We start from the raw sequence: 13,988 nt of genomic DNA, 5'->3' as shown, positions 1-13,988 counted from the left end.
CTCTCTACAATACCATCCATAAAACATGTTTTTCCCAGCAAACTAGCCAAACCATCAACTATTCTTCAAACCCAAAGTCCAATCTAGGATTAAAGAACTAATATACATGCATAATCAACTAGCTTAGATTACTTTCCTATCTTCCAAACTAGAATCGTTCAATTAGTCAATTCCTACCATCATCCTGATGGGTACTTCTACCACCAAAACAGACAAGAGAGGGGCAATGACAGCCCCCTAGCCATAGCCCACAAAACTTCAACAAGTATCAACTAAAATAGATAACAAGGTAAAATACAAGTATCCATACATCCATCACCTCCATATAGCCACTAAGTCCATCCTGCCCAACTTCTCACCAAGGAGGCGTCATGCATTAATCCAATACAGTCATATGCCTTTTAAAGTTCTATGTTGTAAATAAGACCAAGCTAGCCATCTCTAAGTCCTCAGTCCACATGTTAAGTTGCTATCATGATATTATCAAGAATTTACCTACCTTCAACAAAAGTTCCATATCTACCTCCCACACGGATCTCTATTACTTTCTTGATTCATTGAGATGACTTTTTTATAGATAACTGAAAACCATTATCAATGCAGAGAGTATTATTTACAATAATGCCAATCCAATACCTGTGATGTACTACAAAAGTAGTGGTCTTATGTGGCAGGCCTTTTTGAAGCAAGCTTCTTCAGGCAACCAAAAAAAGGGGACAGATGTTGTGGAGAGCCACAAGAGATGTGGTCTGATGGGTAGTATGGAAGGAGAAAAATAATAGGATCTTTCAAGGAATTGATTGATTGTATCACTATTAAGGTACTGCACTGGGTAAAATCAGCTGAGCTGTTGAAGGAGCTCTCGGTGGATGATTTTCAAGATCCAGTCTCAAGAGAGTTGGGCAGTTCCTACACAACAAAGAACAAAGTTGAACTTCGAGGGCAGCACATTTGGTAACCCAGGACCTTAGGGTGTAGGAGCCTTTAGAGATGGGGAAGAAAAAATATTGGCTCCTTTTTTGGAGCCTATGGGATTGAGTGATTCATTAAAAGCAAAGGTATTAGCTTTGCTGCAAGGACTGAGACTGGCTAAACAGATAGGACTGCTCCAGATTGAAGTGGAAGAGGATTCAAGGTTAGTAAATAGACTGGATGAAAGCTGGAACTTTGGGAATCCGGAATCACAGGCAAGCTATGAGATAAGTTTGGAGTCTTACAAAGGAAATTGAAGCAAACTTCACATGGGTTAGAAGAACAGCAAATGGCCTGGCTGATGCTTTAGCCAAACAAGGACCAAACAGGAGTGAACTTTTCTGCGCTGTATTGTAACACTGGATCTGTTTTTGGGATCAGCATTCCAGCTATGGAATGTCTAATATGTAATGCTATGATTTTAAAATTTAATTACAAAAGTTACCATGCCTTATCATCCCAACTATATGGGGATAAGGCAAGAATCCCAAATATTAGCTCACAAAAGCATTGCTGGTATCTGATGCTACAGCTTGTAGTTTTTCCCTTTCTCTTTTTCTTTTTTAGATCACAGGTTGCAGCTTCTAATTGGTTAGGTCAATTTGAGTGTCTTTGGAAATCCAAAAAACAAGTTAAGAGATCTGAAGAGGAAAAAATGACCTAAAAGAGTCTTCTGGCCTCATTCTCATCTTGAAGGAATTTCATATGAGAGGAATTGACAAAAACAAGAAGTGGGACTACTTAAGATGCAATTCCATTGAATTTGTAGGTATCTCAAGAATAGGGTTTTAAGTTTTCCAGAAATTTACTATTACTTTGAAATTACTATTTATGGTGAATTTCAGACTTAATAGTAATATCTATAATCACTATTTATAAATTATAGTAAACTCGTGATTTACTATTTTTGGTAATTTCTGGTGCCTTTAAATTAAATTAGCTTTCCTAGAATTAGGAAAAGTAACATTAGAGTTTGTTCACACACAAATAAGAAATAGATGTGTCAAGTAGATGTGTAAATAACAAGAAACAAATTAGAAATAGACTGTGAACCTTCAAATAAGTCCGCTTCTCTGGAGGTGAAATAAAGAATACATCAGTAAGGGCCTCAATCAAGTCCACAGAACATGATGAAATAACCTTGATGTTTCTTCTTGCAATTTTCTTTGAGTAGTGAGATGGTATAGTCCTAGATTCTGCAGAAGAATCTTTTACATGATAATCAGTTGCCTCTTTCACAAACTTGGTAGCATCCTTACTAGATTTTAAGATATTCCTGTTTTGGTTAACAAGTTCCTGCGGAGTCCAGAAAATAACAAATAAGATCTTGCCTCGCACAACTAAAAAAACAACTATGGCCATTATAATTGTTTTTTTATGGGATGTGGCCATTATAATTGTAAAAGAAACTTTTACTCACATTGATTCAAGTAGATCCCTACCTGCAATGCAGTGGCTATATTTTCATGCACATAGGAGGCATCTTTCTTGAGGAATGCTATGAAGAGTTTGGCTAAAGTTTCAAATTCCTGATCAATATCAGTAGGATAACGACAGAAGGAAGGTAGCAGGCCCCAAAAACCATGAGCATAACTCTGCAGATCATGTCGAAGTGACGCCTTTTTAACTGAAAATAACAAAAGCAAACATATCATACATGGATATAAATGGAAATCTTCAGTGAAATACATTAGCATGTAGAATCAGGTAACCAAATGACAAGCCCTATAGATAATAAAACCAAAGAGCTAGCTACATTATCAGTTCCATAAAGAAGGTATTATTAATCCCTTAATAAGAAATGATGGCAAGGTCTAGTTTCTGGATCTAGTGGTTCTTTCTCTTCATTTTCATTACTCTTCAAAATATGCACAGACCTCCCCTACCCCTCTTATCTTAGTTACACAAAGATAAAATCTTTTGAAAGGAGCATGTGTAAAATGATTTCTATTAATGTAAAGAGGGCGAGAAACCCTCAAATCATTTACAAAAAGATCAAGGAAGTTATTCCCTCTAATAGTGTAAAAATGCAGGAATAGAGAACTGGTTAAAGAAGAAAGTCTTGCTATGCTAAAATGGTTAAATAAATGCATATTGTTGGACCTTTAACTTCTATTATTAGAGAGGGATTTATAGATTCTAATTGGATGGATCATTGATGTGAGACTATAGGTGGCTGTGATTTGGGTAATCCAAAACTCTTCAGTGTATCAGTCTTTAGGAGTCATTTAGGAGAGATTGCAGGAACATTAACCTCAGTCCATGCAGATTTTTTTAATGTCTTGTAATTCCTTTTTTGATATCTTTCGAAGGGCTACACAACAGGGGTAGCCCATAACCCCCCCACCCCAGGAGCAGGCAGGATTCAATCCTAAGTCTCCGCTACGACTAGAAGGAGACCTTACCAACCGGTTGGTTGGCACCTTGCCAGTCCATGCAGATTTTTTAACTAGTAAAACAAACTTTTATAATCATCAAAAGAAATTGAACAGTGATGCAAAGGAAAAAAAAGAATCATCACCCAACAAATAGACTTAACCCCAGTTTTCAGTCTTCACCAATGTTCTAAAACGCGGAGGCGTGACGCGAGGCGTTCCACTACCTAGAGGCGTGAGGCGTAGTTTAGAACACAAGGAGGCGTGAGGCGTAGTTTAGAACACAAGGAGGCATAAGCCTCCTTAAGAGGAGGGGGCTTAGGAGGAGAATGAAGAGGAAGGGGGGATCTCATTTTTTTATTTATTTTTAATAAATTTTTTTATATTAAGAAGAATAAAGATGCATAACATTAGTTGAAAGGGGGGGTCTTGTCGAAAAGGGGGTGGGGGGTCTGGGGGGCGAAGCCCCCCAACTGAAGGGGCAGGAGGCAAACCACTTTTTTTCCCCTTATCTTTTCTTCCCTTCCCTTTCCTTTTATCTTTTTTTCTTCTCTTTCTTTTTCTTTGATTCTTTCCCTTCCCTATATTTTCCTTTCCTTTCCTTTTTTTCTTTTTTCTTTTTTTGTCTTTTTATATAAGATGTGCATAAGGCGCATGAGGCGTACGCCTCTAGCACGCCTCATGAAAAAAGAGCATGAGGCGTACGCCTCTTGCACCTGAGGCATACGCCTAAGAGGTGTCAACGCCCCTAGCATACGCCTCAAGGCGTTTTGGAAGCGCCTCGCTTGGAGGCACCTCCAGGCGTACGCCTCCCACACCTTTTAAAACACTGGTCTTCACACAAGATAGAGAAGGTTTGCAAGGGAAAGGGTAGAAAGAAAGAAGAAAAGAGAGGATGAGGAGGAAAGGAAAAAGTTCGAAGAGAAGAATTTGGAGCCAAAAACAAAAGTTAGGAGATGTGCCCCTTTTCTTAGAATTTATATTTATGCATTCAAATTATATTTAAGCCCTTAATAACAAGAAACAAATAAAAGGACAAGAGTGCCCTCAAACAAACAAACAATTCACACAAGACTCCCCCTCAAGCTAGGCATAAGATTTTCTTTAAACCTAGATTTGGCTTGACCCGTAGTCAAACAATATGCAAGTTGATCACATGATTTCAGAAAAGGTAAACACATATCTCCACTAATCACTCTTTAACAAATGAAATGCCAATCAACTTCTATATGCTTTGTGCAATCATGCTGAACCAGATTGTTTGCAATATTGATGGCAGCCTGGCTGTCACAAAATAGTTTGGATGATCAAAAACAATTTCAATTTTCGTCAAAAGAGTCCTTAGCCAAAGTAACTTAGAGGCCCCATGCGCCATTGATCTATATTCAACTTCAGCACTAGATCTTGCAACAAGAAATTGCTTTTTGTTTCTCCAAGAAACAATATTTCCTGCAACAAATGTACAGGATCTAGATGTGGATCTAGCCCAATCGTCATTAGCATAAGCCTCTATCATGAGATGACCATTAGGACCATATAGAATAGGATATGTCACAATGAGTAAAGCAAAGATAGAGCAGCATTCAAACTAGATGTCGGCACATACCCTTGTTTGGGAGGACATCACCATCAGCCCCATTGATTTTGTGGATTGGATCTACAGAAGTGTCTACAGACTTAGGACCAAGTTGACCTATCTCTTTCAGCAGATCTAAAACATACTTCCTATGGGATATGAATACACCCTTCCTAGATCTTGCAATCTCAATTCCAAGGAAATATTTGAGTCCACCAAGATCCTTAATCGCAAATTCAAAGAACAAAAATTGCTTTAGTTGTTGCGTTTCAAACTAGTCATCACCAAAAGAGTATGACCAACATGAGATTGGGAGCGATGTTATTAAAATCTTATGATTTACGATACAATTCATGATTTTAATCATGAATCCAAAGGGTTCCCATTTGAATCTTATGTCTGAATCCTTTTATGCAAAAATCTTAATAATATTGTTAATCATGGATTTACAATGGCTTTCTATCAAGATTGGTGAGAAGTAGTGAAAGATGAGCTATTGGAAGTCTTTAAGGAATTCTAAAACACACATATTGTGAGCCCCGAAGTTGATGCAAATTTCTTGGCTCTAATTCCGAAAACATCTAATGCTAGCCAACCCAAGGATTTCCGACCCATTAGTTTGGTGACTAGTATCTATAAAATAATTGCTAAAGTTCTGTTATTGATGATTAAAGCAGTACTTCCATCCCTCATCAGCCAGTTTCAATGAGCTTTTGTTCAAGGGAGACAAATAATTGATCAAATCCTAATAGCCAATGAATGTGTAGAGGAAATGAAAAGATCTAGGAGAGAATGATTTGTTTGCAAATTGAACTTCGAAAAGGCTTATGATCTGGTGGTCTAGAACTTTTTAATAGAGGTGATGCAAAAGCGTAGATTTGGGGAGAGATGGTGCAATTAGGTGTTTGGTTGTATTCGGTCTTGTCACTATTTTATCCTTGTTAATGGAGTGGTGATACTCTCTCACCTTTTCTTTTTACCTTACTAGCGGATGTTTTTAGTAGACTCCTCTCTAAGGCTGACAGGGAAGATGAGATTAGGGGTTCAAAAAAAAAGATGAGATTAGGGGTTGGAGAGTGGGGAGAAACAATGTTCCAATTACTCACCTTCAGTTTGTAGATGATATCATAATTTTTTGTGAAGGGGAAGATACTAGGAGGGTGAGGAATTTAAAAGAATTGGTCAAGAAGTTTGAAAGGATATCAAAATTTAAAACAAATTTAGACAAGAGTTGTCTAGCAAGGATTAATTTGGAGGGGAATGCCTTACGTGCGGTAACCGAGTGCTTAAAGTGTCCTATCACCCCTTGGCAAATTCTAGAGAGCAAATTCTAGAACCCAATTTCAGAGAGATGTGAAAGGAGGCTGGCTACTTGGAAGAGAAACTATATTTCCTTAGGAGGTAGGATTACCCTAATAAGATCAGACTTGACTAACCTACCAATTTATTTCCTCTCTATCTCTAGAATTACACCAAAGGAAGAAAAGAAATTAAAGAAAATCATGAGGGACTTCCTTTGGGAGCCAAGTTAGGCTAGAAGACACCACCTAATCAAATGAGAGATTGTATGTAGAAGTAAGAAAAGTGGTTTAGGTATTGGAATGTGATTTGAGAATGGCTATGATGCTGGTGTATCCATAGTTGTTAAGGCGACACCTAGGCAACAAGGCAGCCACCCTTGGAGGCTCACCTTGCCAAGTCGCCACGCAATTTTGTGTACTATCTTGTATAATACATTTATATTATTATTTTTTTGAGATCATAATTATAAAAGACATTATTAAACAAAAATATTCATTTTTGTGTTTATAAACTATTTGTTTTTATTATTTTCTTATTTGTTAGGATTTAATCAACACAAACATTGCTAACTGCTCTAGGATATGCTTTTGGAATTTTTTTCTTTTTTCTTTTTCTTCTCATAAATATGTTGATTTTCTAGATTAACATGAAGTTTATACTTTTCTTATGAAAAATATAGATAATTATTAAGGAAAGATGGTTATGGAACCTAGGGAACTACCCTAGGATATGTGGTTTTTACTTAAAAAAAGGAAATTTTCTAAACTACCCTTATGGTTTAGCTAATTGACTAACTCTACCCTTACTGTTCAGATATTGTCATAAAGTACCCTTAAGCTTTCTGACAATTGGCATCGCCATTAAGTGCTAACGGAAAAAATGAAAGGTCTAATTTGCCCTCCACTATTCCTCAAATTTTCAAAATAAAACCCATCTGATAAAAAATTTGAAGAACTGTAATCTCTCACTCCATCCAATCGATAGCCCCAGTTTAGGTAGAAGAGGAACCAATAAAACATGAATATCACTTTAAAAAGAAATCCAGCAAACCCAAATAACATTTCAACTGTTTAGGGAAAGGCACACTGTAGTTCAAAGTATCAACGTCCTTCATGGGAGGCGGCACCAAATCTCAAGTATTGGTTAAGTTGTTTTAGTTATTTACCTTTGGGAGACCATTCTGGTTGCGGCACGTGAAGTGGCAAAGAGAGCTTGTTTTTCTACAACTTCTACTGCATCTAAGACCTTGTTTGCACTTCGCCACTTCCAAGGTTGAAACCCTGGTTATTTAATCTTTTATGTAGATAAAAAAAACATTATTGTAATTAATTTATACATTTAAACCTTTAAAATTATAGTTTACAGGTGAGAGTAAGATACCGATAAACAACATCCTGAATAAAGCATATCCATTTTAGGTTTCACTTACTAGCAGCATTGAGTGAAGCTGGGAGGACCTCTCCAAGGACCATGGCTAGGAATGTTTTCCAGCCTGGGATCGAACCAAAGGCATAACCACAGATCTAGTGACAACCCCCACACCATCTAAGTAATGATTTGCTCATCTTCTCTGTCATTTTTGATAGCTTTCTCACACTATAAAAAATGTTATGATACATATAACCTGATCTTGTTGGGCAGAGTTCACAACATTCGTAGCGGCAACACTAGTAACAAGGAGGAGGAGAATAGGACACCGAAGGTATAAAGGGTTGGTACACTATCTACACCTTTGACAACCCAAAATTCCCCTTCACTAAATTCAGTGCCAGAGCTCAATTACTAACCGATATCAAAAAACTAGTGGAGAAATACAAAGGTAAGGAGCTAAGTCTAACACTAACAAGTAATAATGTTGGCACATGCCATCCTGAGTGCTTTCGATGTCGTTGAGAACGTGTTGTCAATGCCTGTAGTAGCAATTGTGTTCGGTTGTCCAAAGGTGGCTAACAAGGCATTCGATCAGAGGATCAAGAAGTTTCCAAACCTTTGAATCTTGCACGTAAAGAATGTAATAGATCTAATACCGCACTACCCAAGCAAAGAACTGGGTTCGTTTAGAACTCAGCTAATGAATTTGGAGAAAGTAGAGCTCCTCCCACATGGTCCCCCTCCCAGTCTCAGCTAATGAATTTTCTATAACAAAAGGGTATTTTAGGGACTTTGAAAAATATATCAGTCACGTGTTGTCACATGTAAATGATTTATGACAAAGAGTTAAACCCATAGAATTAGTCAATATGTAAGCAGTAAGGGTAGAATTAGTCAATTAGCTAAACCGTAAGGGTAGTTTAAGAAATTTGCCCAAAACAATCTATCGCCCTATCGCCTAGCCTCACCTTGGCAACTTGAAAACAATGGTTGTATCACGTTGGACTACTTTGGCAACACCTTGGAAAGCAACCCATAGCTTTCGCCATCAGTTCCTCAAGTTTGTCAAGTATGATGCTTGTTCAGTGTTGAAGAATCAGTTTTATGGTGTTTTTTTTGAGTAGATGTTTTATGTTAGTTGTTAGATGGGAGGTGGGGACCACAGTAGTTATGTGAGTCCAAATTTTATTATGTTTTTGAGCCTTATATATGCTGTTTTATGTTTTGCCGCCCTATAAGGGCATAGTTGTCTTTGTACTGCTTTATTATTTTTAGTATAAATAATAAGGGCATAGTTGTCTTTGTACTGCTTTCCTGGCTGTTATGACCCAAGGGCCAATTTGAGCCTGAGGCGCAAGGCAAGGCGCGCGCCTTTTTAAGAAAGGCGCAAAATTACAAAAAAAAGCTAAAAAATCAAATAAAAGGTCAAAAAATTCCAAAAAATGTCAATTTTTTTTAAAAAAAAAGCAAAAATATTAGAAATATTAAAAATATTAAACATAATGTTAATAAAAATATAAACTTAAGTTTTAAAATAAATTATTTAAAAAACTTATTGTCTAAAATTAAAATACATAAACATAACATGTAAAGTGTATTCAAATGAAATTTTAAAAATAAAAGCAAACATATAAAGCATTTTCAAGTATGTAAAACCCGCAATCTCTTTTTTTCCTTAATTGCATTGCTTCAAGTAGTTAATGTGATGTAAAACATATTGCATTCTTGATTCTACAAGTCACCTTTGTAGCACGCTCCTCGAGGTGTAAAATTTTAAAAAGGCGCACGCCTGAGCTGAGGTGCAAGAAGCATCAGGCGCACGCCAAGGCGGACTAGGCGGACTAGGCGCACACCTTTTGAAAGAGGTGTGCCTAGGACCTAGGCGAGGCGCATACCCCAAAATGCACCTCGCCTGTGCGCCTAGGCGCGCCTGAGGCACGCCTTTTAAATCATTGTTACAATTTGTTCCTCTTCTTGTTTCTTCGGTGCATCCATCAGTTCAGCCAGCACCTCCATCATCAGTTCAGCCAACACCTCCATCAGTTCAGCCAGTTTCATTACCTGAGACACTACAGGCAGCCTTACAGAAATATCAGCGCCAGCAAACAATGGTCGACTCCACACATCCTCAATCCACACCACTCTCTATCAATCCTTCTGAAACTCTAAAATTCAACAAATACAGTTCCAGGTATTCCTCTTGAGCCTGAGCATGTTATGTTTTCTAATGATAATGTTCTTGTACCTAACACCACTGTTGCAGTTGATCGCACTGATCTTGATGTTGCAATTGCAATTCGTAAAGGGAAGAGAAAGTGTACAGCCCATTGCATTTCACACCATCTTTCCTACAGTGCCTTATCACCCTCCTACCGTTCTTTCCTTTCTTCTCTGGATTTTGTGTCTATACCTAGGAATGTTACTGAGGCCCTCTCCAAACCTAAGTGGAAAACAGACATGCAAGAAGAGATGGAAGCCTTGGTTAAAAACCAAACTTGGGATAAGGAGACAATCGGATGTGGATGGGTATTCATAGTGAAGTATAGGATTGATGGCAAGATAGAGAGGTACAAGGCAAGATTGGTAGCGAAAGGGTATACTTAGACATATGGTGTTGATTATCTGGAAACCTTTGCACCGGTAGATAAGATAAGTTCAGTTCGTATTCTTTTCTATCTGGCAGCCACCTATTCATGGCCTTTGTTTCAGCTTGATGTCAAAAATGCTTTCCTCGATGGTGATTTATAGGAGGAGGTATACATGGACATTCCAGTAGGCTTTTATGAAAATGTTGGTAAAGGAAAGGTGTGCAAACTCATAAAATCTTTGTATAGACTGAAACAGTCACCTTGGGCTTAGTTTGACAGGTTCAGAGGGGCACTTATCTGTTTTGGATACACACAAACCCAGTCTAATCACACCCTCTTTGTAAAGAGGAGAAATGCTCTGGTGTCAATTCTGATTGTGTATGTGAATGATATAGTGGTTACAGAAAATGATCTGGAGGAGATTGATGATCTCAAAAAATCATTGCAGCAAGAATTTAAGATCAAAGATCTTGGTGAGCTCAAATACTTCTTGGGGATTGAAGTTGCAAAATCCAAGCATGGGATCTTCATCTCACAGAGAAAGTATGTACTTGACCTACTACGGGAGACTGGCAAACTGGGGACCAAACCAACAGACACTCCTATTGATCCAAATCACAGAATTAATGGTGTGGATGGTGAGTTGGTAAAAGATGTGGGGAGATATTAAAGAATGGTGGGCCAACTGCTATATTTGTGCATGACATGACTAGACATTTCTTATGTTGTCAGTGTTGTGAGTCAGTACATGCATGCACCTTGGTTCAGCACTGGAAAGCTATTGAGAGAATACTTGCATATCTGAAAAAGCACCCTAGTAGAGGCATTCTTTTCTCAAATCATGACAATCTGAAGCTAGAATCCTATACAGATGCAGACTGGGCAGGATGCTTAGATGATAGGAGGGAGGTCTACATCAGGAGTGTGTACCTTTGTAGGTGGAAACTTGATCTCCTGGAAGAGTAAGAAGCAAGCGGTTATGGCAAGGTCAAGTGCAAAGGCTGAGTATAGATCCATGGCTCATGGTGTCTCAGAACTTCTTTGGGTTAGATCTCTTTTGAGTGAGATTGGGGTGAAAGCAGAGGAACCTATGATGCAGTGTTGTGACAATCAGGCTGCAATCAATATTGCCCATAATCCAATTCAGCATGACAGGACAAAACACATTGAAGTTGATAGACACTTTATAAGAGAAAGGGTAACAACCGGAGAAGTCTGTCGGCCTTATGTCTCCTTAAAGTTGCAACTGGTTGATGTTCTCACTAAAGGGGTGGCAAAGAACAAGCTTGAACATGATCTACACAAGTTGGGAATGTGTGATATTTACTCCCAACTTGAGGGGGAGTGTTGAAGATTAATCAGTTTTATGGTGCTTTCCTGAGTAGATGTTTTATGTTATTTGTTAGATAGGAGGTGGGGACCACAGTAGTTATGTGAGTCCAAATTTTATTATATTTTTGAGCCTTATATATGTTGTTTTATGTTTTGCCGCCCTATAAGGGCATAGTTGTCTTTGTACTGCTTTAATATTTTTAGTATAAATAATAAGTGAAGGGGGCGGCCAGATTACTACTCTCTCAAGATCTCTTCTTCTCTTCTTCTCTTCTCCTTTTCTCTTCAAGAAACTACCTTTTCTATTCATATTTATGAATTCAGCAGATTTCTACTTTCAGGGACTCAAATCTGATTTTGGTAAGACTTGTGGATCGGTGACCAGCCTTAAGGGACTTGCTTCCTTCTTTGTATTTCCTTTCCTTGTATAAGAATGAGATGATCTCCAAGTTATTAATACCTCCTATTTTGCCTTTGGATCATAACTGAGATTTTGGGATTCAAAGGGGATTGAGGAATGAAGAGGACACTTGCTTGTCAATGATTTTAGTTCTTCTTGATAAAGCCTGCCTAGAGCCTTCTAAACCAAATAGAAGAGTTTGGTGTCCAAGTCCTAAAGGTTTATTTTCTTCTACCTCTTTTTTTCTTGTTCTTTGCCAGTCCCCTACCCCTATTTCTTTTCCTATTAAGGAAGTTTGGTGTCAGCCAATTCCCTCCAATAGGGGTGTTCACGGGTCAGGTTGGGTCGGTTTAGTGGGATTTTCCCAACCGACCCGACCTGGTCGGGTTACCTAAGGTGGGAACCGAAACCGACCCACTGATAGGCCAAACCGACCTAGTCGGTTTGAGTCGGGTTGGGTCGGTTTCGGTCGGTTTCAGTTTTTCCCCTGTACAAAGCCGAATAAAACTGAAATATGTATTTTAAAATATATATATATATATATAAACAAAAATATACATACAAATAAAATATATTGGAAATTTGGAATATATATTTTCTGGAAATATATATCTCATATATTTCAGAATATATATTTTTTAGATATAAATTTTTTCAGATATTTCGGTTTTTATGTAAAACTGAAATATCTTTATTTAATAGTTTTAAATATAAAATATATTTAAGTTAAAACCGAAATATATATTTAAATAGATTAGGTTTTTCATAAAAACTGAAAACTGAAGTTTTTATTTTTTAAGAAATTTTCTGGAAATATATTTAAAACTGAAATATGTATTTTAAAATATATATATATAAACAAAAATATACATACAAATAAAATATATTGGAAATTTGGAATATATATTTTCTGGAAATATATATCTCATATATTTCAGAATATATATTTTTTTAGATATTTCGGTTTTTATGTAAAACGGAAATATCTTTATTTAATAGTTTTAAATATAAAATATATTTAAATTAAAATCGGAATATATACTTAAAATTTTAAATAGATTAGGTTTTTCATACAAAATTGAAGTTTTTTGTGCAAATATATCATCATTAACTGGATTTTTTTCAATGCTTAAACTTAAACAAAACACAAATAAAATATATCAACTTGTAACATGCATTAAATTAAAAAATAAATAAATAAATAAATATTAACCTTTGAATGACTGAAGTTGAGACTTTGAGAATGAGACTTGAGCAGTTGAGCTTGAGGGAATGAGGGGGGCGGACCAACCAAGTTAGAGAATAGAAGATTTTAAGAGAAGACAAAAGTGGTCAATAAAATAAAAAATTAGAAACCTTCTAAATTATAATCTAGGTAAAAAACTAAAAAAAGGACACCTAATTGAATTCTAATTGTAATTGCCTAATGGGCCTTCTAGAGTTCTAGTTCTAGTAGAAGTCTAGAAGTAGAAGACTAGTAGGAATTAGGAAACTACTCAAACTAGGAAGTAGGAACTACCAAACTAGTAGATCTCTAGGTCGGGTCGGGTTGGTTTCGGTTTTCACGCAAGAAAACCGAAACGACCCGATATATCGGTTTTTGTATGTGCCCAACCCGAAACCGACCGATACGGATGAAAACCTGGCCGACTCGGGTTGGGTCGGTCCGGGTTGGTCGGTTTGGTTGGGTTGGGCATTCTTATGAACAGCCCTACCCTCCAAAGTCAAAATCTTTTTGTTGGGAAGTGGCTTATGAGAAGATTAACACCCTGAACTACCCGCAAAACAAAAGGCCTTTCTTGTGTATTTCCCAGAACTGATGCACTCTTTGCAAATCTGATGGTGAATCTTGTTACCATTTACTAATTTCTTGTTCCTTTGCTCCATATATTTGGGATTGGTTTTTCTCTCTATTTGAGTGTAGGTGGAACATGCCAATGGAGATTAAGTTACCATTTGACACTGCTACCTTTGCTTGGCCAAAAAGAAGGGGAAGAATAATGTAGAGTTTGTACTAGAGCAGTAGTGATTTGGACCCTATGGGAAGAACAAAATGCAAGAATCTTTCAAGA

At 37.2% G+C, this 13,988-nt stretch overlaps 1 protein-coding gene across 1 annotated transcript in view; it reads right to left on the bottom strand.

The window, feature by feature from the left end:
- Positions 1-13,988, bottom strand: part of LOC104590515 (ARM repeat superfamily protein) — a 77,861-nt gene that overhangs the window by 21,206 nt on the left and 42,667 nt on the right. The window contains exons 6-7 of the mRNA XM_010249211.3: positions 2,415-2,599; positions 2,026-2,268 (exon numbers count right to left, since the gene is read on the bottom strand). Of these exons, the coding sequence (XP_010247513.1) occupies positions 2,026-2,268; positions 2,415-2,599 (428 nt within the window). The remainder of the gene's footprint in view (positions 1-2,025; positions 2,269-2,414; positions 2,600-13,988) is intronic.

This window comes from Nelumbo nucifera, chromosome 7 (genome assembly GCF_055504915.1).
Source record: "Nelumbo nucifera cultivar China Antique chromosome 7, China Antique-T2T, whole genome shotgun sequence".
Taxonomy (NCBI): domain Eukaryota; kingdom Viridiplantae; phylum Streptophyta; class Magnoliopsida; order Proteales; family Nelumbonaceae; genus Nelumbo; species Nelumbo nucifera.
This window is presented reverse-complemented; position numbering and strand designations above follow the sequence as displayed.